This window comes from Phragmites australis, chromosome 24 (genome assembly GCF_958298935.1).
Source record: "Phragmites australis chromosome 24, lpPhrAust1.1, whole genome shotgun sequence".
NCBI classification, from domain to species: Eukaryota; Viridiplantae; Streptophyta; class Magnoliopsida; order Poales; family Poaceae; genus Phragmites; species Phragmites australis.
Window position 1 is genome coordinate 5711191 of NC_084944.1, and position 24486 is coordinate 5735676.

General features: G+C 43.9%; 1 protein-coding gene across 1 annotated transcript; it reads left to right on the forward strand.

Moving 5' to 3' along the window:
- Positions 1 to 1560: 1560 nt before the first annotated feature.
- On the forward strand, positions 1561 to 6165 carry LOC133906905 (long-chain-alcohol oxidase FAO2-like). The gene is made up of 3 exons (XM_062348865.1): positions 1561 to 2140; positions 2514 to 2786; positions 4189 to 6165. Exons 1-3 carry the CDS (start codon positions 1871 to 1873, stop codon positions 5935 to 5937), a joined length of 2292 nt encoding a protein of 763 aa, XP_062204849.1. The 5' UTR covers positions 1561 to 1870; the 3' UTR covers positions 5938 to 6165.
- The last annotated feature ends 18321 nt before the right edge of the window (positions 6166 to 24486 follow it).

A 24486-nucleotide genomic window follows, 5' to 3' on the forward strand; every position in this document is an offset into this window, starting at 1 on the left:
GGTACAAACTCTGTCACTACATACAGTGCATTACTTTCATACTTACTAAGGTAATACCTTATTATGGTATCAAAGTATATTCAAGAAGTATGCACAGCAATCCTAATTCCTAGACATAAGAATGACCAATTTACAAACCACTCCTATCATTGAAGAGAAGAGGAAATCGGGAAATATGGTCTAGCCCTACCTTTGATGTCCGGACTTCAAACAACATTATCCCTCAATGGCTCCCACAAACGCTATGCGCAAATATCAGCACCGACAAAGTCAACTGGGGCCACTCATCCTGCCCAGCTCGGAGCCCACCTAGCATTTGCATACATCACAGATGCAACTTATCCCCAAACGCCTCCAACTTTCTTGTCTACTTTTGGTAGCAACGTTAGTCAATAGTCATATGTCACCACTAGGGTTGATAGATCCCAATACGTACCTTACAATCCTAATCGCATAGGATAGGCAGATCAAACATAGGATCCCGATTCTAACAATCTTATAGTTAAGTTTTAAATTAGATAATACTTATGATTAATCAGATTGAATGATTAAATTATGAACAAATAATATTTTTAAATAAATTGAAATTGTTGTGAAAAAGTGCACTAAAATTTACAAAGTTTGACTAAAATTTATAAAAACAACATTATAAATATCATTTCTTAGAACATATAGCAATTCTTATATCAAATATATCTATTTAAAAAATTCTGATACAATCATGATTCTATGATCCAATCCTATCAGACAAAAAAGAAGTAAATTTCACAAACATACAACTATTCATGCCTTTGTAACTAATGTGTGGCTGACGATGGACCATGCTAAAAGTTGTAGTTTTGTGTTACTAAGGACAAGTAGTTATAATTTTGAGAAATAGATATCAGAAGTTATAGTTTTACGTTACAATGGTACAAATAATTGTAGGTTTGTTATAAAAAAAATCCTACAATTCAGATCCTATAAACTTGGTCATCACAGCTAATATCAATTGCCCCTCAGCTTAACCTAATGCAAAGTAATAACTAAATAACCATTACTTGCAAGCATTTTTTTACACTAGTTTTTCAGCCGAAGCGTTTTTTTAATTCCACGAATGGCATCCACAACGTTGATCTCAACAATATAAATACTTCGACTGTTTGTGAGAACTTTCACTGAATTTCTACGGGAATTATACTGTTCCCCATCGTACTCCCGCACTTTTAACCCAAAACAAAATAAGATTGGTGCCTACCTTAAGCCACGTCACCGCACGTAGGTCCCACCTCACCACCTACTCCTAGTTTTGTCTTCACATTTAAGCCTTATTTGTTTTTGTCGTAGATTATCATGATTTGGATTATATGGAAAGCCTCATTACTAAAAATTATGGAATTTTGTGATATAATTTGACTTATAAAGTGTGAGAATCAATTTTAATATTAGAATTATTTTTTTCTTTTACTTTTAAGATTAAAATCTATAATCAAAATAAAAAACAAATAAGACCTTAGCCGCCGTAGGTAATTCTTGTATGGGGTGTGCTTTTTGGTAAGATATTCTCGACCCGCAAATCGCGCCGCGCATGCATGCATGCCAAACATGGCGACGCCAGAGTCCGTGAGTCCATGGCCTCTTCTCCCGGGTTAGTTGGCGACCCGTATTGAACGAGGAGATGCACATCCCTATCTGCTCGCCGTAGCCGCCTCAATTCCCTCGTCGCTACCCGGCCCGCGGCCAAGGTCGAAGGCCAGAGTTCTATATAAACACGCGCGCGCCAAACCCAGCTCATCACACGAACCCAACCGAGCTCTAGCTGAGCCAAGAACCCCGCGCGTCATCCATCCCTCTCTTCTTGAGCGCGCGGGAGCTGCGGCGAGGCGCGGCAATGGCGGTACAGGGCGAGGAGAAGGAGAAGGCGGCGGGCGGGGGCAGGAGGAGGGGGCACCCGCTGCTGCGCGGGTGGAGGCGGGAAAAGTACACGCACGGGATGCACCCGGCGCAGATGGAGGCGCTCCGCGCCATGTGCGGCGCGCTCATCCCGTCGCTGCCCGGGGACGGCGGCCACGGCGACGCCGGCCGCGGCGACCCGCCCGGCGGCAAGGACCTCGAGCGCTTCTACCTCGCCTCCGCCTCCGACTCCGCCATCCCGGACGAGGTGACGACCGATGATCAAACCCGTCCCTATACACAATCACGCATACGTGTTTGTTCTTGGTTAATCAGTAGCTTAATTTGCTCGGTCTAATTGTCATGTTCGTCCCAGTGTTTACTCAAATTAATCATATCGATCTCCTCGTAAAAACAACAATATGAATCGGATTCATATTGCCGCCAACAACCGCTCTGGGATCGACGTTACAGCTCTCAGCTAGCTTGTGCCCCGTACCTGTTTTTGCTCTTCGAGTGCCAAAAATTTCACAGAAATATCAAAATAATTTGAAAGGAAACGGTTCAATTCCCGCGTGATTCGGAAGTCCAAACGGAGTATAACATGTCAGTTTATTCATTTATTTTTGGTTGAAACAAAGGTTGCGGAGCTGATGGTGACGCGGTGCATCCGGGAGGCGGTGGCGCTGGCGTGGGTGGTGCTGTGGGTGCTCAGCACGCGGGTCGGCACGCTGCTGCTGTGCGGCCGGCTGTGCGTCGCCGGCGAGTTCCCCTACGTCCGCAAGTTCGCCGACATGCCGGCGGAGCGGCGGGAGGCGTCGATGCAGCGGTGGAACAGGGTGCGGTGGCTGTTCCCGCTCCGGATCGCCTTCGCCATCATCAAGATCCTCTGCCACTACGTCTTCTACGCCATGGTACGCCCGAAAATTTGTCATCTCCACACGTTGCTTCACTTGGGCAAAAAAATTGTCACTGTGGTCGATGTCTTCTCTTAGCTGTCACCATGGCTTGTCGCCTGACATGCCATGTTGACCACAATAAATTTGCTCCTCCCATCCGACTTTTTTTCGGCAATTTGATGCCTCAAACGATCAAATCAGACACAGGAGATGAGGTTTCTGGAACTTCAATCAGTATGACCAAATTGCCAGTTGTCTAAAATCTGAATATTGTCCAATCATAAACTGGTCGTGCCCCGCCCTGGCTGGCAACCCTGAATTTTTTTTAGCTTTTAGAATGATCGGCAACCGAGAAAACGAAGAACAATGGGATTGTGAAAAGGATACCAGAACAGCATCAAGTTTTACTGCTGAGATCTGAAATAGTAGTTACACTGTGACTTGCCACTGCTCATTCAGTAGTTGGTGCCAAATTGCCCTACTTACTGGCTGTTCAGAGGTAGATGCTTGGAATTAATAGGTCAACACTGCGAGAGGGGGCGGTATGCTCTGACCTCTCTCAAGTAGACAGAATTCAAGCAACTGTCCTGCAAGCATAGATGCAACATCTGTTTGATTTGCTACTGCAAACTAAAAAGAAACAAAAATACACTTTTACGATTGTATCTGAAAGTATAACTTACTGTTCATTTTGTGAAGCTAAAAAGGGTGTATATCTCTTGGTATTTGGCATCCGTGAAACCGAGGTCGCATTCTTTTGGGTTGTTAGACATTGCAATTCCAGTCACTATTTGTGTAGTTTGGCACAGGATCAACCAGTTTTTTGATAGGACAATCGATCTTCCTGTCAATTGTCAGCATTTTATTTTTCAAAACACCAATTTAAATTTTTTGCTCTGGACTCCATTCATTAAGGAAAACTGAAATGGAATGTCCTTTCTGATTATTGCAACTTGGCTTCGACACCAGTCGATTCGACCCAGTATCAGTCTACCTGGCCATCCGTGGTACACACAGCACGTTGAAAAAAAAAGCAGGTTACCAGAATATTTAGTGCATAGACGTAACCTGATAGTGCTACACAGTAACATAAATTCAGTGACGATGTGATCGAGTGGCAGCTTGTCTAATGAGATTTTGTTAATATATTGTCAATTGTCAAGGTCCCCATCCACAAGAATAGCGCAAATCCAGTTGTCGTAATCTTATATTGGACTGCTCCAGCCTGTTTGGGAATCGGGACACAATAATTTCTGAATTTGGCCTTATTTTATCTCGCAAACTGTATATGCAATTGAATTCGTGTCAAGAACGTCAAAATATGAATTTGTTTAAATCATCAGGAATTTTCTTGCAGAGGTTTCATCAAACATGTACGTGCAGAAATTTCAGTTCTTGAACTCCGTTTACCATGCAGGTGAACGAGAACTCGGAGAACCCATACTGGAAGGCGATAGGATACAGCGTGGACGAGCCACAGGAGGATCAGACGGAGTCGACACCGTCGCCGTCGAGGCCTCTCGACGTCGGCGTCGTGGAGACCAGGCTGCTGAACGACAACGCGCTGCTCAGGTCACTCGTGGGCAGGGGCCTTACGGTGAAGCCGGGCGCGTCGGACGCGCGACACCACACGGTGCAGTGCGACGCCGTCATCGTCGGGTCGGGCTGCGGCGGCGGCGTGGCCGCCGCGGTGCTCGCCTCCGCCGGGTTTAAGGTGGTCGTCGTCGAGAAGGGCGACTACTTCACCGCCGAGGACTACAGCTCGATCGAGGGCCCGTCAATGGAGCGTCTCTTCGAGAGGGGCGGCATCTTCTGCACGTCCAACGTGACCACGATGATATTCACGGGCGCGACGGTCGGTGGAGGCTCGGCAGTGAACTGGTCGGCGAGCATCCGTACGCCGAGGGAGGTGACGCAGGAGTGGGCCCGCGAGCACGGTCTACCGGTGTTCGCGAGCCCGGGGTACGCGCAGGCCATGGACGCGGTGTGCGCTCGGCTCGCGGTGACTGACGGGTGCCGGGAGGAGGGGTTCCAGAACAAGGTGGTGCGCCGCGGCTGCGAGGCGCTCGGCCTGTGCACCGACGCCGTGCCGCGAAACTCGTCGGAGGGACACTTCTGCGGGAGCTGCAACTTCGGGTGCCCGACCGGCGACAAGCGTGGCACCGACACGACGTGGCTTGTGGACGCCGTCGCGCGCGGCGCGGTCATCCTGACTGGCTGTAAAGCCGAGCATTTCGTGTTCGAGAAAAGCACCGGCGGACGCGGCCGGAGCAAGAAGTGCGTGGGCCTGGTGGCGACGTGCACGAGCAATGTCATCACCAAGAAGCTGCGCATCGAGGCCAAGGTCTCGATCGCGGCGTGCGGGGCGCTCATGACACCACCGCTGCTGCGCAACAGCGGGCTCAAGAACCGGCACATCGGCAGGAACCTTCACCTCCACCCGGTGTCCATGGCGTGGGGATACTTCCCGGAGAATAAGCAGGAGCCGCAGCTCACCGGCAAGTGCTACGAGGGAGGCATCATCACCAGCATGCACCGCGTCACCGAGCGCACTATCATCGAGACGCCGGCGCTGGGTCCGGGCGCCTTCGCTGCCATGGTGCCATGGGAGTCTGGCCGCGACATGAAGGAGCGCATGCGCCGGTACTCCCGCACCGCGCACGCCTTCGCCCTGGTCCGCGACCGCGGCGAAGGGTTCGTGGACGGCGAGGGCCGTGTGCGCTTCACCCCGAGCCGCGAGGACGTCGACGAGCTCCGGAACGGCCTGCGCCGCGCGCTGCGCATCCTTTTGGCCGCGGGCGCCGCCGAGGTCGGCACCCACCGCAGCGACGGGCTCCGGCTGCGGTGCAAGGGCCTGCGCGACGAGGACCTCGAGGCGTTCCTGGACGAGGTGACGATCGAGAAGGGGCCCATGCACTCGAGGACCGACAAGTGGGCGCTCCACTGCTCGGCGCACCAGATGGGCAGCTGCCGGATGGGCTCCAGCCCTATAGAAGGAGCCGTGGACGGCAGCGGCGAGAGCTGGGAGGCCGAGGGGCTGTACGTGTGCGACGGCAGCCTGCTGCCTACTGCCGTCGGCGTGAACCCCATGATCACCATACAGTCCATCGCCTACTGCCTCTCCAAGGGCATCGCCGAGTCCCTGGTGCAGGGCAAGAAACAGTAGCCAATACTCGAGACGTCCTATTCGATAAGTCGATGCCTGTGTGTGTGTACAACATCTAAGTGTGCTTGTTAATCGAGTGTACCGAGCTCGTCTATTGCACTCCATTGTGCAGATGGTTCGCGGTACATTATCGTCAGTCGCCGCTCAATTCTTCCTTGTTTCTGTTTGAAGATCGCCCACTTTGTATGTACAGGATTGTTGTTCATCGTGACCTCTATGATCTTTGTTCCTGCCCCTTGTTTGCTCATTTGCAAAATCTAATGTGCAGCTCTGTACTGCCACACTGTGCCACTGCAGCCTCTAAATTGGATCTTTCCAAGTCCGGATACTGCTTGCCCCGAAAATTAAACCCCGAAGGATGGGCCATCTCGTCTGTCTGGTGGCTAGAGCACGCGACGGACTCACGGCGGCATCCGGCTGGTTGCCCATGGGCCATGGCAAACGAACCGTAGGTCGCAAGCGTATGGCCAGGCCGATTACGGCCTGTGGCTGAGCAGATGAGCAACCCGCTGGGAAGAAGGATGTGCCATTTCGTCTGGCTCGCTTGGCGCGGAGGGAGAGGAGCTTTTATATTTTTATATTATGAAAATAAAAAATTGCAAAATTAGGTGTTCATTTAAAAAACTTGCAAAAATACGTAATTGTAGACAGGTGCATTTTTATTTTGCAGGTAAGACGTTCGCGCGAGGGCGAGGTTGTCGGCTTCAGCTCGGGTGGTAGCTACGTTTTTCTTTTTCTTTTGTAGGGAGGCTGGTAACTACTATGTGCGCGCGGGGGCACATAGCGGGCAGCGGCCGGCGATGCGGAGAGGCTATCGAGGCAGTGTGGCCGGCTGATAGTGCTCGCTTTTTTATTAGAATATATGGACTTATTATTCTATTATATTTATGTATTTTTAAAATTCTTTAAGGTCTACAAATGAAAAGAAATACGTTGCGGTACCCTCGAAGATATAGTGGACCATATGATCGGCCTGTTGGAAACCTAGCGCCAGCTAGTCAGGGTCGGCCCCGTCCTCACTATCGTCACCATGCCTGGGCCTACGCTCTCTAAGATCCTTGTCGATAATGCCCTGCACAACCTTGCAATCGGTCAGGTCGTGGGTGTCGGTACAGTGTATGAGGCAGTAGCAACGGCCCTTCCTTCCATCCTTTTCTCGAAGCACCGGCGTGGTTGGTCGGTTTGCTCGACCGCCATGAAATTGGGCAGCCCTGCTTTACGTTTGTTCTTCTTTTTCACCATTTGGCCAACCCCCTTGGAATAGGCGGGCTGATCGGATGACGACCGTGGCATTGCATCGATCTGATGCTCTCAGGCCTCAGCGGCCTACGCGTACTTGTTAGAGAGCTCAAAGAGCTCGATAATATTTCGGACTTTTTTGGTGGCCAACTTCTCGACCATCTTCTGTTCTCTAACCCCCCCCCCCCCCCCCCCCGAAAGGCTATGATCATGGACTTACCCGTGATCTTTGGAATGGTATTCTGGCGTTTGGTGAAATGTTGGATGAAGTCTTGCAGTGACTCATCCTGTCGCTGCCTAACCTGATACAAGTCATCCTCGACACCTGGCCGAAAGTAGGTCCCGTGGAAGTTGGCGACAAACTGGTCGCATAAGTCCTCCCAGGAGTGAACCAACCCGCGGAGGTGGTTCATAAACCAGGATCGGGCTGAGCCGATCAAGGCGGTCGAGAAATAATTGGCCATGACTTATTCGTGGCCTCCCGCAGCCTGTACTATGGTGGTATAGATTTACAGGAACTCCTCAAGATTGATCGAGGCATAATATTTTTTGGTTAGGATTGGCTAGAAATTGTCCGACCAATGCACCTCTCGGAGCAAGGAGGATAGGAAACTGCACCCCATCCCGTAACATGGGTTCGCTCGCTAATGGGCAATGCCATGTGCTTAGGGAGAGAGATGGTGGTCTCGCGGCCCGGTGACGGGTTGGAGGAATCCAACGTCTCCTTGCGAGGGGAAGGTGAGTGGTAAGGTTGCTTGCCTTTTTCTAGCTCACACCGAGTACGATCTCCCCGCTCTCAGTCAGCCCACTGACCGCAGAGGTCGCGTTGGCGCAGTGAGTCATGCAGGTCAATGGGTTGGCTATCCCAATGTGATAAGGCCTCCTAGCATTTCGTACCATGGAGGGAGCACATGATCTTTCCTGTCATGGAGCCTGTTGCAAATAATGGTGACGCGACCTTCACTAGCCCTTGCAACGGACGCGGTGTTTGCCACCATGATTTGGCGTCAAACAACCTCAACCAGGAGGGCGAGGTCGCACAACCATGTAACTTCACGTCGAGTCTCAGAGCCTTCAGACAGCGAATCGGTGTCCCATGCTTTGAGCACACCGGGCTCATCTGGGTCATACCCCATGACAAATACCTCACGGCGATCGGGGCCCTCAGAGCAGGACTTAGCCATTATCTTGGATCCAGTCATGGGTAGCCCGATCAAGTTATCAACACTTACCAAAACGTGAAAATGTGCTCCCCTACCTGGCACACCAATTGTCGAGAGTTAATCTATGATAATACTTTCAGGGTATACTGGACGATGAGTGTGTGATCAACGTGTTCGATATGCGTGCGTGTGTATGAACTCAAGAACACCAGGGTTATCCAGGTTCAGGCTTTTCGCGGGATAACATCCCTACGTTCTGTGTATTCTTTTATGGATTGTGTAAAACGGTTTAGAGATGTTTCCCTCTTTTTCTTATAAGTCTGATCCTTCCCTATTTATATAGCAGGAGTGGTGTACATACAAACAGACTGTACCAACAATGTGATCAGTCTAATCCTGATGAAACCAACTACCTTTAGCTAGGGTAGATATGCGGAACCTACATTGGTCAACCAGCCTACCATGTACCGTCACCCCACACCGCATGCCCGCCTGCGACGCCGTCTCATCTACCGTGCAACACCACGCCTATTTGTAACGCTCATCTGCACCGGTCAAGACTTCGTTCGTTGAAAGAGGTGTCTGTGAAAGAAAAATACTTAAGTAAATAACATTTAATACGACTTGATAGATTAAATTGAAATATCTACCCTAGCTGGTCGCCGTGACCAAGGGCTAATCACGAGAGTCTTGTCTGGTCGTGCAATATGGCTACAGTCTTTGAAAAAACTACCGTCAGTTTGCACTCCATTGCGCAGACTATCTCTGACAGGAGACCCATATTCTATACACCCATAAATTCTATGGGCTTTTTTTTAAAAAAGAATCAAGCTTCTATTGTGTTGCTAAGGCCTTCTCCAACAGGACCTGCAAATTTGAGGATTCTAGTGCTACATTACTTTGCGGGGTACTGTAGCACTAGAAATTTGTCTCCAACAGAGTCTGTATTCAGTGATACAGTACTGCTACAGTGTTAGAGATAGGGGATGCTGTAATAGTGATAGGGGATGCTGTAATAGTATTTTGAGAATGAAAATTTGAGGTAGCTATTGGAGATGGTCTAAAGGGCCGGAGCTCCAAAACTAGTACCATACTTGTTAGGTGAGCAGTGAGGGATTTACTGACGTTTGATCCTGACACCTTAGGTTGCATTAAAGTTTAGATAGCTACTGTAACCAATTGCGCCTCGTTGGCCATAAATTACAATAGAACCATGTGTGACGTATGCTTCTAGTCGCTAACTCCATGTGTAAGTCGAGTAGCGAAAATGCGAAACTACTTCAAAGCTCGCACAATTTTCATTTCTTGTGAAAGAATATAAAACTAGATCAGAACTTTTCACCTAGTGAGGTTATGCATAAATTGTCCCCTAATTCATTTCCTTGTTATAAAAAAGGTCGCAGAGCTGGTCACGCCATGAAGCATTGGCGGATCTAGAGGGTGTTACTGGGAGGGGATGATGCTGGTGAGCGTTGTCCTCTGGATCCTGAGCACGAAGATCTGCACGTTGGCGTTGTGCGGCCGGCTGTGCATCTCCGACGAGTTCCCATACGTCTGCAAGTTCGCCGACATGCTGGTGGAGCGGGGCGAGAGGAAGTACTGAAGTGCTGGAGCAATGCACGATGGCCTTTCCTGCTCAAGATCACCTTTGTGATCATCAAGATCATCTCCCAGTACGCATTCTACATGATGGTCTGTTGGCACCGATTTGGCACCGAGTGCCAACCGTGGCGTAAAACTGTCAATGGTCTGTTGGAATAAAAGAAAATTAAGATTTTGTGAGAATTTTTATACTACTTAAAAAACATGTAACACTTTCTTTTCACGATCTGTCCTTCTATGGATCCCACAACCTCCCACACTGCACGCTCACATGTGAGCCCGCACGCTCCCACCCATGCACTGGCGCACCGCATGCTCATGCACACTTCTGCCCACGTGCTGCCATACTACACATGAGCGCACGCTCATGTATGGGCCCATACGTTACCGCACCGTGCGCTCCTATATACTCACGCTACGTGTAAAATACGTGTATTGAACTAGTTACATAAAAGAGTTAGATTCCCATAGCAAAACTCGGGAACAGTTTTCACGTTTCAAAGTGCCTATGTACTTGCAATGGTTGAGGATGTGGTGTTCTCTCTAATCGTTGCCAGCGTGATGTCATTGCCTTGTTAGTCACATTAAATTCGATAATTGACCGTGAAGACCCATTACAATAGAAGTAATGAAAATAAAGAAAGTGTTACTAACGATTTTTTACTATGCATCACTGATAAAATACTCCTAATTTGTTTTTAAGATAGATATGTTCGTAATAAGATTACTGTTTAGTGTGTCTCAAGTTATAAATGGTTTTTACAAATTCATCTTTTATTATCATACAAACATAGACATATTTAGAAAAATCCGTCTGTTTTTAAATACTAAAAACTATTTTAAATTTGATCGTTTGTGTCCCTTAGCTCTTTTGACTTTCTACACATACAACTCACTCGTATCTCCTGGCTCTTTGGTTTCTATACATACAACTTGCTCGTCTCTCTTCAATATAAAGCGGCGATGAGTGTTCATCTTTCTCGCTCTACTCATTGTCATCCGAGTGTTCATCTTCCACACACCGCGTCGGAGAAGTGAGATCTGGATGTCGAATACCCTTCACTGCACTCAGGTGAGTATCATAAGGTTTAATCGCGGTTTGGTTAGGATTTCTTAGGATTTGCTTCGATCTGTGTAACTAAAAGTAATGTCTTGTTTCCGTCGCAAATATGCAATGGCTCAGTTCACGGCAATCAGGCGATGGCAGAATGGGGTTGTCCCTATGCCTATTTTCACGGTGCAGATGCTTGGCGTCGAGTTCAACCAGGTGGACTTCGTGTTATTCGGTGCTGTGAAGGCCCCTTCCATGAACCCTATGTTTTCTGTAAATCGCGTTCTCCATTCTATTCTTATATATGGAAATTTCTATATTGTTGTTCGTTATGATTGAGACATTTTCATGAACCGCAAAACTGGTTTAAACGCACATTTCTTGCTTAATCATGGCTGACGATTTGGCAGCATCGTAGTTTGGCTATGGCTCATGCGTAAGATAGTCAGGATGAAGCATGATACAAATGACTGTGAGATGCTTATTAAAGATGATGTTTGGGTTGATGTTATGCTGAAACACAGGAGGCTGAGATATCAATTATTTTGTCTTTTTGTAAGACTAATGATGTTGATTATTTCGTCCTTCTAGAAGACGGTGTCACCATAATATCAAGCATCTCATCCTTTTGAAAGACGACATCGATAATGATGTCTATCATCTCGTCCTTTTGGAAGAAAACATCGCCAATGATATGTAGCTAGGGAGTGTGTATAACTAGCTAGGTTTCTATGTTCTAAACAATGTTTGATGTGCATATATGTAATATTTTTTAACTTTTATGATATCTAAACGTTTGTTTGAAGTTCTGATGAATAATATGTGATCGATGTTTTGAATAATATGTCAATATGTGATATGTAAATATTGCATGTGATGTTGTTTAATTTGTGAATCATGAAGTGTGCATGTCATATCATGAGGGTAGTCAGGAAGCAAAATTGCTTACATGAAAAATGGTCATATATACAAGTTTCAATAAATACCGTCGGTGACTTTTACTAACCTATTGATTTTTAAAAAATCTGCCGACTATCCTTATTGCGCATAGACAGTTTTTCAGAAAATCCGTCTATATGTATCTCTATTATGTTGTAGCTGTTTGTAACAAGGTCGATATCACATATATTTTTGTGGAGACGAAATATATAAACATTTGTGGTAGGATTTAAAATCTGTCTGTAATAACATGTTCTGATGTAGTGCCAGTGTGGTGGTCCATGTAAAAAAAATTAAAGGAAAAATCAGTACAGAAATTATGTCGCATATTTTAGTACTAATACGGACCAGTAAACATAAACAAAATTATAAATGTACCAGAACATTATTTTCCAAAAAAAAAGAAATAAAAATGTGCCAACACAACACTAAGTTTCCTTGTTGAGATTGGTAACAATTGGTGTTAAATGGCCATGCATTCAAGAATGTATGGATTCTATGCTTGGAGTCAATATACCAGCTAGCTCGGCGAGAGGGACTTGCTAACTTCTCAAGTTGGCAGAATTCATGCTTGCAACCCTACTACATCCATGTTTGATTTGCTGCTGTGGATTCCCAGTCTCCCACTTGTTTGGTCATACTTTTTTTCCTAATTACTGGAATCTGAGTGCACTCCGAGCGAACTTTGTTCAAAAGTCGTTAAGCATCCGTACATCCTGTCACCCTTATGACGGTTAGACGGTCCTTGGTGGGCGCATGCTGTAGCTAGTGTTTGGGTAGTTGGACATTGTACTAAAATTGCTAACCATAGCTCTAAAGTCAAGAATTTATAAAGTTATGGGTAATCAGTACTAAGAATTTTTAGAGCCAATAATTTATGAAGTTAAGGATAATTAATTTTAAGAATTTTTGGAGCCAAGAATTTATAAAGTTAGGAATAATTATCTCTAAGAATTTTTTTAGAGCTGAAGCTATATACAGATTAAATATCTTTAATTTATGTATCTTGTTCTTATTTTATATTAAAAATGGCTATTTAAATCACTTTATTTTATTTTATAAACTCTAAATTCTATATAGTTTTAAGAGGTAGAGCTCTACTAAATAGTGTGTCAGACATGTCCTTATTTGGGTTGGCACAGAGGTCCAATCCAGGGGAAAATATAGTATCGTTTTGTCACTTTTAACTACAACGAGTGTTTGCGTTGTTGTTGTATGTGTTGTGTTTGTGATGCTGTTGTAATTTGTGATTTTCTATCCTCTACCAATGAAAATTCAGGTAGGGATGCTCTCCCCCGGTGACCATAAAAAAAACTATAGCAACGAGTCATTATATATCTACACAATGTCACTCGTTGTTTACAATTAGAAGTACAATAGTGAGTAGGATTAGAAGGCATCGGATCACATAACTCCAATGCCTCTTGCCACAAAAATGCTTTCATAATATATGCATTATATTGTTATCATCTATATGTTATTATGTTACAATAAAACATCACAGTTAAAGTTCCACTGCTCGGCGCACCAGTGAAGCATTAATAGATATACGATCAATGCTAATACAACTTAATTACTTAATTAATCATTTTAATCTAGTTAAGATAATTAGTTAGTTGATTAAATCGAATTAATTTGAATCCACGAACCGTACACCGCCATCCTAGCTGCTGACCCAGGAATTGATGGTAGCTTGGATGCCAGCGGCGAGAGCTGGGAAGCCGATGGGCTGTAGTGCGACGGCAGCCTGCTGCCCACGGCCGTGGCGTGAGCACCATGATCACCATACAGTACAAACAGTACAGTCCACCGCTTACTGTGTCTCCAAGGCATCGACGAGTCGTGGCGCACGGCAAGAAACAGTAGCCTATACTCGTGAGTCGTGCCGAAAATACAAACGCACCCTAGCCAAACGTGACGATGGACCGACGAAGGCAACGCAGGACGGTCTCGCAATTAACAAGCCGCGTCGGCCAGGCCCCATTCGGATCCGACGACGAACTGACACCACCATCTGCTGGCCTGTTTACTCTCGCACGAGTGCACCATAGGCGGTACGCGCCGGGCCGTGCCGGCGGGTTCGTCGGTGCAACCGATCGAGCCCATCAAAGTGACCAGTTCAATGACGTGTCGATGTATTCGTAGCTTTAGTTCGCGAACATGCCCTAGTAAGCTACACTACTGTATAAATTTTTATCGGTGACAATTTAAAATCGTTATTAATAACGGATTTTGAATCGCTATTAATTAATCGACACTAATAGTTAGTGACTATCAATATCAAATATAAAAACGACACTAAAAATCACTATTAATACCAGTTCGTGAATCCAATCGGCACTGATAATACACCTATCAGTAACGATTGGCAATACAAACTGGTATTGATATGTGTACTATTAGTGCCGGTTGGTAATACCAACCGACACTGATAGCTATTTTCCGTTCTTTTTAAAATCTGGCGGTTGCTGTCAATACCGTGGTTATTTCTAAATTTTGGTCGTTACCGTCAATAGTATACGATATATTTATAGACACGCATATATAAATTTAATTCACGAGACGTCAAGTTTCATCTAGCATATATATATAAGCACATATAAATTTAAATCATAAAATATTATGTCTCGTCACAGTACATATATATCGCATACATATTAAGTTTTATTACAACAACGATAAAGAGTTTAAGATTTCTTGTTCATCGAAGGGTCTGAACTCCGCCCTTTCTTATTGTATGAAGGTAACTAGAGAGAGGAGTCAATTTCATAGAACTCGCTGGTTGGACTGATAATTTGGTCATTGATGAATCCGATGTGTTATTCTTGAAGTGTGTTGATTTCAATAAGCATGAGAAGATCTTTGGACAGCATGATGAGCTGCAATTTCAAAAAATTGAATAAAATAAATCCTTATGAACACGTGTCCAACCTGAAAATTAGTCATCAATATGTATACCGTCTGCCTCAGCATCGGCCACCTGGAGTGACGCGTCTTTGTTGAATCCGTGTACAAATTCTATTACATAAAAATCACATAAATTATTGCACGAGCCATGCTTACTACAAGGAAAGTTATGTCATACTATCCATTCTTTCGTGAATGACCAGCGTCTAACGCTTTTCTTGATGTATAGTAGGTACACTCTGCATATGTGTGATTATTACCGTAAGTAAACTTAGATTCAATCAAATCAAATATTATCATAGCAATAACAAAATGGTCAGGTTTTACCTTTATAGCAAGTCAATGATGGTGTGTTAGGGTTTTTTATTATTTTGTAAGTCGTAGACAATAATCTTGCTAATGTATCGTTAGATGACAAAGAGGATCCAGTGATAACTGCACATAGGTCACCGTAGGCTAGTTGGTCCTAATTTTTAACGATGTATTGCTCAAAAAGAGTAAAACATTCACGGAGGAAAACACATACCTAAAGTGGTAGGGCAAATGTATGTATTTTTTCAATTGAAGCTTCAGAATACACTTCAATGCATAGTCATCGGGTTTTTTTGGATTGAATTCGATCGTTGTTGGGTTTACATGATGTGGGTCGATAAATCCCACATGTTGGATGTCGTTCGTCATGTATATTTGTATCTCCATTCTACATAAGGAAATGGTACAAAAATGTATATTGTGAATTATATGTATACGACACTTACAGAGTCCAATAACTCAAGATATACATGTCGAGGGCATCTTGCTGGTACACTCGATATATTTTATCAAATAATATAAAAATAGTACCGTCCTCGTAGAGGAAATCTCGATCCTTATATCTAGCCTCAAATATTTCTCTACCCTCCCTCGACTCCTTCATATATCACATATGGAATTTCTAAAGTTAAAATATCAGTTTGTCCCACGCGTCTGACGTGACTAACAATTCGCCCAGTTTAAATTACCATCTCTCGGTTGCCTTTGGTGCTAAGAACTCATCTAGAAATGGCTCTCGTGCCATTTTGGCATCTCAAGAAATTTTTCTAAATTTTGTTCTTGTAGTACCTATTCAATAATAGACTCCTTCAAGTATTTCTTGCTATTAATGCGCGCGTAGTCTGATTTACGCTTATGCTCAACAATCGTGGCCATCTTCAAGAAAAATTTCTGCATTTTTGCACGGATTGGTATTTTCTTCTCAGGCTCTAACTTTTGCATCTATTTCTTAACACTAGCGTTCACTATCGCTATGGGTTCCTCTTCAATTTGTTCATAAGGCAACTTCTCAGGTTAGGCTACCTTCTTAGATGCTCTTTACTACTAGGATGAAGCCAACTTCTGAGATGAACTCAAATTCTTAGACTGTACATGTGTTGTCAACTTTGGAGGGGGAGGAGTAGGCTCTTTTTGTCAGGACCCCGAACCCGGGTTCCTCTGTGCCTCTTGTATCAGTCCCTGGATCAAGTAGCTGATACGCATAGAATTCAACAGAATGATATCAAATACATACTTCGAATAAAATAAAGCAAAATAAATACCTGAAAAGAGAAAAGATGGTCTGGTGGACAAGAATCCACAGCAGACCAGCCAGACAGAACAGCCTACAGCGCAGCGGAGCGAAACGACGATGCAACCCAATGCCACAGGCAACTTGGGTGCGGACGTGACCTTAGACTTCTTATCTTTGACTTCATCTGGGTTGGGTTAATCTCCATCTCAATAATCTGAAAGCAACAAGACTGAGTACGGAAGGTACTCAACAAGTCCTATACTACTTCAAGAGGTTGATAGATGCATAATAGATATTTCAAGGATAAGGTTTTACGACATAGTTTTAAGTGTAAAGCAGGTTTTATGTAGGTATCCAGTTATATTCTCCACTGTTAACCTTTTGAAATAAATGTAACAAAGCTTTTGAAATCAGTTTTGAAAGTAACAACTGCAGACATCTTCTGTTGGTACTGAGTATCACCTCAAGTCCCCAACGTATTAAAAGGTGACATGATAGCAAAGCTGTCGAAATAGTTTTAAAAGTAACAAATGTAGGCATCTTCTGTTGGTATTGAGTATCACATCAAGTCCCCAACCTATTAGAAGGTAACCTGGTAGTAAAGCTGTTAAAACAGTTTTAAAACCAGAACCAGGGTAACAAGTTATATATGGGGGTTTTCGGTCCTGGGAGGGGTTATACCTCACTCTGCAATCCTTTTTTCACATCTAGTATACCTCTAGTACCACACAGCTTCTGGCAGATCGAGCCAGGAATCACATCACACGGACATCTAGTCCACACACTCGCTTATCAAGACACATGCACCCGGAGTCTAGTCAAAAAGGTTCTTCCTTCGCAAGTTTATGAACGTGGACACGGCTATTCGAATAGATTTACACTCTGCAGAGGTTGTACAATTTTACCCACACGATATGCTCAGCCTCCAACCGTTGCAAGCGGAGGAGCGAATCATACCGAGACTCTCCAAACAACTTTCCTGCCGGGCTTTTCCACGAGACATGCTAAGTCCCATAGCTGCATGTTCCGAAGGCCAGCATCCTTTTTAAGCCTAAGCCGGTCCCTGAAACCTCCAAACAGCGGGACAGATGGACCCTTGACTGCTCGTTGCTCTTAGCATTCTGGTATGATTCTCAACTCAGTCCGATAAAGGAAAAGTCAAGTCCTGCCCATACAGGATGTATGGTTGTACGAGATCGCTAAGGTATGGCGGCGAAATGACTCGGTCCTTAAATGGTCGGGCTATGCATCTTCATGGGCAATGAATACCATTATGTAACTCAATCCCCCAAGAGCATCCTCCCCGGAGGACCACTCTACCTGCCCGTGCCAAAACAGTTTTCACCTATTTTTACACACCACCCTCTATATCCCACATGATATCAAGGATTTCACAACCATCATAGAATTCACAACTATCAAGGATTCATGGTATATGAGTTATCATTGATAACAATAAATCTTGTCTCCGAGGAGATGTGTTTTAAAAGCGACATCTCCGTGGAGACGTATTCAATCATAAGCATGCTAGATATCATGGCATCGTTCAATATTAATATAGATAATGACAGGTAATCCTAGGGTAATATGTATTCTGGATGATAATATTCAAGGCATGACATGTGTTTGATAAGATTAACTATTACAAGTAATTTTGTAGAAACCTAATACATAGCACATGCGATAATAAATCCGGTTTTAATTGATCATGTATATTATTTGAAAATATAGGTTCAATATGATCAAGGAAATAGGATTTGCTTTTCTGAAGGGTCAATTCACGATTGGTCTTGTCGTTCAAATCTTCCAGGGGTTCTTCTTCATCGTTTGACCTTACCTTCAGTTCCATCCTCTCGTTCTTGCTTAGAACCTTGACTTCGAACCTGCGCAGATTAACGACAAAAAGCGCACAACAACTAAGCAAATGAACACCGGAATAAAACCAAGAAATACCAAAGCGGAAAAAGAACGACTGAGAGAAAACGACGAAAGGTAAACCTACCGGAAGACGATTGGCAACTCTAAGCAATACGAAGCTAATACACAGAGAATAATGGGATCATCTTGCGAAGCTAGGTTAAGTTGCTAACTTAGTTGTTTTATTAACCTAAGAAAAGTCTAAATAAATTACGATTAACTAGGTGAGTATTTATTAGTTTAACTGCTGAAAGACGACAGCTAGGGTTTCTACGTGTAAGTGAATGCATGTGTACCGACATAAACGTATGTGCGATACTTACTTCTATATGTATGTGAGCATGTATACATATATATGTAAATATAACTCTAGGTGATTAAAATTATAAGTGCTTAAGTGTGGAGATTAATTATTCTAATCTATAGCACTAAAACATGGTCATTTAGTATCTATTCTTAATTACCTAGTGTTGTTTAATTTCCATACCTATTTAGCTGTATACTATAGCTATGTTAAAAGTGTGCATGTAATTAATTAATTAAGTTAATCTATTCTTTGAATCTAATTAATTAATTACTAAACGAGTATTCAATTAATTAATTACCAATGTTAAATTATTCTATCATATTCTATTAACATGTATTTATTTATTTAACCGCTACAATGGTTAATCTTATTACCTTAATTAAAATAAAATTAATTTATAACCCATCACATGAAATAACAATATATTGCAACATTAATTAAAAGATTAATCCAAAAACTACCCTTTAATTCACATGATGATTAATCTACACTTAAGCTAGATTAATTAACATCAGCAATTTATACAAGATTATATCCTAATCATATTTATGGAATTATCTAACTCACTTTATTTATTAAAAGACAAAATCTAAATCTAGATTAAACGTCGCGACACAAAATAATTACCAGATGAGAAAATAAACCAACTCCAAAATTTACAAGACTTGGCAGGGATGAAGATTATGATTTTAGAGGAATATCGGCGAAAGAATTGCCAAATTCAGAGTTGAAACGGAGGAGATATGGCTATCGAAAGATTTGCCAGAAAAGAATTCCTGAAAATTAAAAAGGAGCACTGTTCTACAGACTTGGTTCACGGAATTTGTGGACCGGAGAGGACTGTGAGGAGGGTTCACCGTGGACCAGGATCGGGTAGACTCGGTTCATGGTCTGTGGGCCGGAGTGGCTTCGGGTGTGCGGTCCACCGTGGACCATGCCGATGGATCGGTCCGTGGGGCCCACATGGCGGAGAGAGGGGGCGGGCTAAAGGGATAAGGCCAGCCAGCTGGGGATTTTTCCCGTGCGGCACAGAGAGGAAGGGAGACTAGAGGAGGTGGAGGCGCACCGGGAGGGAGACGGCGGCGTCGGAGGGAGCCGGAGAGAGAGGGAGAGGAGGGAGCCGAAGAAAGTAGTAGGCTCGGCATGCCGGTGGCGGCTCGGATTCGTGCCGGCAGCGCGTGAGGCGGTGCTGCACGGCTAGAGGGGCGGCGGTGCTGCGCAGCAGCCCACGTAGCAGCTCAGCCAGCCAAGCAGCGCAGAGGAATGACGGCGCGAAGGACGCGCGTGGGCCAGCGCGGCTTGCTGGCCGAGCGGGAGGTGGAGCGGCAGGCCAGGGTGAGGCGGCGCACGTGAGGGACACACTTGGTGCGGCGACGCTCACTGCGGCGGCCAGAGGGGCTGCGGCGCAGAGGACACACGGGCCAGCATGGCTAGCGGGTGGACGGAGGCGCGGCACAGGCCAGCGCTGTGGGCCAGCGATGGCGCACACGCGGAGTCGACCGGCGATGAACGTGGCTGAGCGACACGTGGTGTGAGCCAATGGCGCACACGTCATGGCGGCACGGGGCAGCGGTGGTGCGCACGGCGGCATGGCGCGTGGGTCGGCTGTGCTCGAGGCAGCCACGTCGAGGATGAGCAGAGAGAGAAGGAAGCAAATGAGCTCACTGGGACGGGCGACGCGTGGGTGGCTGCGGCTTGCACGGTGGCTCAGCAGGGGGTGCAAAGAGGAGCCGATGCGACGTTGTGATGCTGCTGTTGTGCCAGCCTGAGCTGTGAAGGGAGAGGAGGAAGTGCAGCATGTTTGTGTGAGGCTTGCGCCCATGGTGTGTATGCATGTGTATGTATGCTTGAGCCTGTGTGTATGGCGTGGGAATGCTTGCTTGCGGGTGGAGGAAGAGAGGAGAAGAAGGCAAATGGATTTTGCCAACCGGTGAAAAGATCAGGACATAGCATGGGCACAGGGAGGTGGCCGGTGGGATCTTTTGCTGCCCATGGTGAGAGGATCGGGGAGAGAGAGGTGCGCAGAGAGAGGGGATAGGCTGGTGCTGCTGATCAGAGAGAGCAGGGCATGTGAGAGAATGGAGAGAGCATGAGATGTGAGAGAGGAGGAGAGATGAGAGAGAATGTGAAGGATTTGAATGTGGATTTGTAATAATTCAAATTGAATGATTTGAATTGAATTGGAATGAACGAATCAATGAATGATTTGGATTCGATTGAGTTTCAGATGAAAAGAATCTAAGAAATAGATTTGAATTTGAGAGAGGTTCAAATTCCAATCTCCACTTAAAGAACCATAAAAATAATTAAATCAAATATGCATATGCTCTATTTATTGCAACGATTATTTAGAAATTAATTTAGTGCTCTTTGGAACACTTAGCCAAAATAATATATTTGAATACACACATACAAGTATATACATATTCAAATATATATTTCCTTGATTTTATACTGATTTAATAATTAGAAAAGGTTTTAATTTGGAGCAAATTTTGCTATTTTCTAAAATGCTAAAACTCAGAGTGTTACACTTTTGGTGGCGGTGGTGTTGATTTCAGAACGGGAGGAGCTAGCTCTCTTGGTGGCAGTGGTACTGACTTCGGAGGGAGAGGAGTTGGCTCTCTTGGTGACGACTTCCGTGAGGAAGGAGTTGGAGATCTTCTTAGTGACGGTGGTGGTGGCGGTGACCGTGAAGGAGTTGGAGATCTTCTATGTGGTGAGTCCAACTCCACATCAGACGACTCATCTGTCTCTTTTTCAAATACTATGTAGCGTTTGTGCCACAGAATGAAGCCACCTAAGTTTGATCTGAGCCTCTTAGAACCCGTATCTCCTGAGTAATCCATGTCAATATTACGGTACGGCCTTCGCACGGAGTCCACGTGCAACTTGGCGTATCCCAGTGGTATTGAGAGAAACACGGGGCCAAAGCTCTTTATCTCACCCACAATATGAACAATTATATGAGACATTATATCAAAAAATATCAGAAAGAAAATAGTCTCAAATTGATATATAGTATGAATCACGTCTTCGTGTAACTTTACCAGTTTGTTCGGATCAATGACCTTCTGTGAAATTACGTTGAAGAACGAACACAATCTTATGATTGAGTCTCGGATCTTATCCGGCAGAATACCTCTAATTGCAGCTAGAAGCATATGTGTCATCATTATATGACAATTATGAGACTTCATGCTAACTAACTTCTTATCTTTCATGTTTACCAAGCTCCTGATGTTGGAGGAGTAACCAGTCAGAACTTTGACATCACGCAAGCAACCACGCAGGTTAATCTTCTCTTCCTTACTTATAGTGTAGCAAGTTGTGGGAAGTTTCTAATTGTATGTAATGTAGTCATTTCTAAGGTTTATTTCTTTTAGGTCTAGCCGTGCATTTAATGTATCTTTTGTTTTGTCATATATGTCTAGTAAGGTATCAATCAAGCCATCAAACACAATATTCTCCACGTGTATGACATTGATTGCATGTCGGACTATAAGATACTTCCAATAAGATAGCAAACAAAATATTGATATCCTTTTCCACATAGAAGCATGTTGCTCAGCTGGGATTTTTTAACTGTATGGCATCTTTCCAAGTACAACTCTAAGTGTCTTTACCATCTTAAATACCTGTTCTCCAATGTGAATCCTCGAAGCTTGATGATGCTCTACTGTTCCATTAAAAGCTCTTTTATTCTTGCGGTATGAGTGATCCGAATGAAGGAATCTACGATGACCCATGAAGATCATTTTTTGACTGCTCATCAACCCCCCCCCCCCCCTTGCTTTCTCCAGCACTGAGCACATTCGTTGTACCCTTTTACATTCTGCCCTGATAGGTTGCTAAGAGCAGACCAATCTGAGATCGTCACGAATAGCATTGCACGCAGGGTGAAATTCTCACGTCTGTACTCATCTCATACCCATACGCCATCTTTCCACAGTACAAGAAGATCTTTAACCAATGGTTTGAGGTGCACATTGATATCATTGTTTGGTTGATTCGGCCCACTAATCAACAAAGGCATCATAAGGTGCTTCCGCTTCATGCATATCCAAGGTAGAAGGTTGTAGATATAAAGAGTCACATGCCAAGTGTTATGAGTACTTCTCATATTGCCGAAAGGATTCATCCTATATGTACTCAATCCGCACCTTATTTTCCTCACCTCATCTTTCAATTCCTTGTATTTCGTATTGAATCTCCTCCATCGCATGCTATTAACAGGGTGTCTAAGCATTTCATCTTTCTTGCACTGTTTGGTGTGCCATCGCATCAACTCGGCATTCACTCTATTAGTAAACAACCGCTTCAAATAGAGGATTACAGGAAAATACCAAACCATCTTAACGGGGTGTCTTTTCTTCTTTCTATTCACCCTACGCCATTGCTCTCGATATGATCAACATTGTGCTTCTACCATAGTGTATTACAAACACGATACACTTCCAAGTTTGCATCCTCGCCGCGAAATAACATAAAGTTGTTTTTACATGCATGTATTTTCTCTACTTTTAATCCTAACGGGCAGACAATTTGTTTGGCATGGTACATATTTTCAAGTAACATGTCTCCCTTTGGAAGAAATTCCCTAAAGAATTCTAATAAATCATTGAAGCTCTTATCAGCCCAAACATTGCTAGCCTTCTGCATCAGTGTTAGCACCACAAGCAACTTGTTGTGCTCATCTTTACAATTCGGGTAAATTGGTGTTTTAGAGTCCTTTATAATGCACTGATACTTTTGATGTTGTCTTTCACTAGGGAAATCTCACTCCCTATCACACAATATTTGTTCTATGTCATCTTTATTTTTGCCAATAAAAGTATCCCCTCCATCATTCTCGACAAAAAAAATATCTTCAAATACCGACATATCGAAGTCTTCATTAGCTGTCATATCATTGCCTTTGTCTTCTTCGACTGCTGGTTGCCCTTCATGCCCATCATCTTCAAGTTCATCGTGCTCAGTCCAATGGGTATAGCCAACCTTGAAACCCATGCGAATCTTAACTGTGTACGGATCTGCTTCATGTTTGAAAATTACTTCTCGTTCTTGCAGTCGACACACGGACAACATATATAGTGATCGGCATACTTCTTTTTTGCTTCTTGTACACGGTGGTAGCCCTAAAAAAAACCTCAACACTGACAATGAACTCTGACCCTCGATCCTTGTACATCTATGACTGATTCATCTGTAAATTATTATAATTAATCCAATTTAACTTATAATTATTAAATATTTTAAAATCTAGAATAAATTCATTGAATTACCTCACATCTTGATTGGTCCCTATTTGAGGACCAATCTCCTTCTGGTACTTGGGCCAGGTCAGGGGACCCGTCTTCCAAAGGCTGCCGTGTAGGATTGCGACCCGTGGGTGACGTGACATCCATATAACACAGTATTCTATCAAATGTGTTAAATTCACTAGGTTGATTAATTAATAGAGGAAATTCATTGAATTATTATTTAAATTCAAGATTTTAAAAATATACGTAATCCATATACTAGAAAATTAGAGCTAGATTTTAGGGATATCTGCAAATACCTTCCTAGTTTTTATTTTTAGTGTCGAGTGGCAAAGAAGTCACTCGAATGATAGTTTTAGTGGTATATTTATAATTTTTCAATGTAAATAACGATTTAAGTAGTGACAAATTTACAATTATCTCTAGATTTTAATGTACACACCCACATCTATTTACACGTGACTTTAATCTACTCCTTAAATTATCTGCAATGACAAAAATACGATCTTTCTCTAAATTATATCAATATTGGACATCTTGCTCATTCCAAAATTTAACACCAAGGAACAACCATCTAAATTCAAACTTAGATCAATCTAGCAACTAAATCTAAC

Coding starts and splice junctions, on each gene's coding strand:
- LOC133906905 (XM_062348865.1), top strand. CDS start 1,871: ATGGCGGTACAGGGCGAGGAGAAGGAGAAGGCGGCGGGCGGGGGCAGG. Junction 2,141..2,513: donor ACTCCGCCATCCCGGACGAG/GTGACGACCGAT, acceptor GTTGAAACAAAG/GTTGCGGAGCTGATGGTGAC. Junction 2,787..4,188: donor ACTACGTCTTCTACGCCATG/GTACGCCCGAAA, acceptor TTTACCATGCAG/GTGAACGAGAACTCGGAGAA.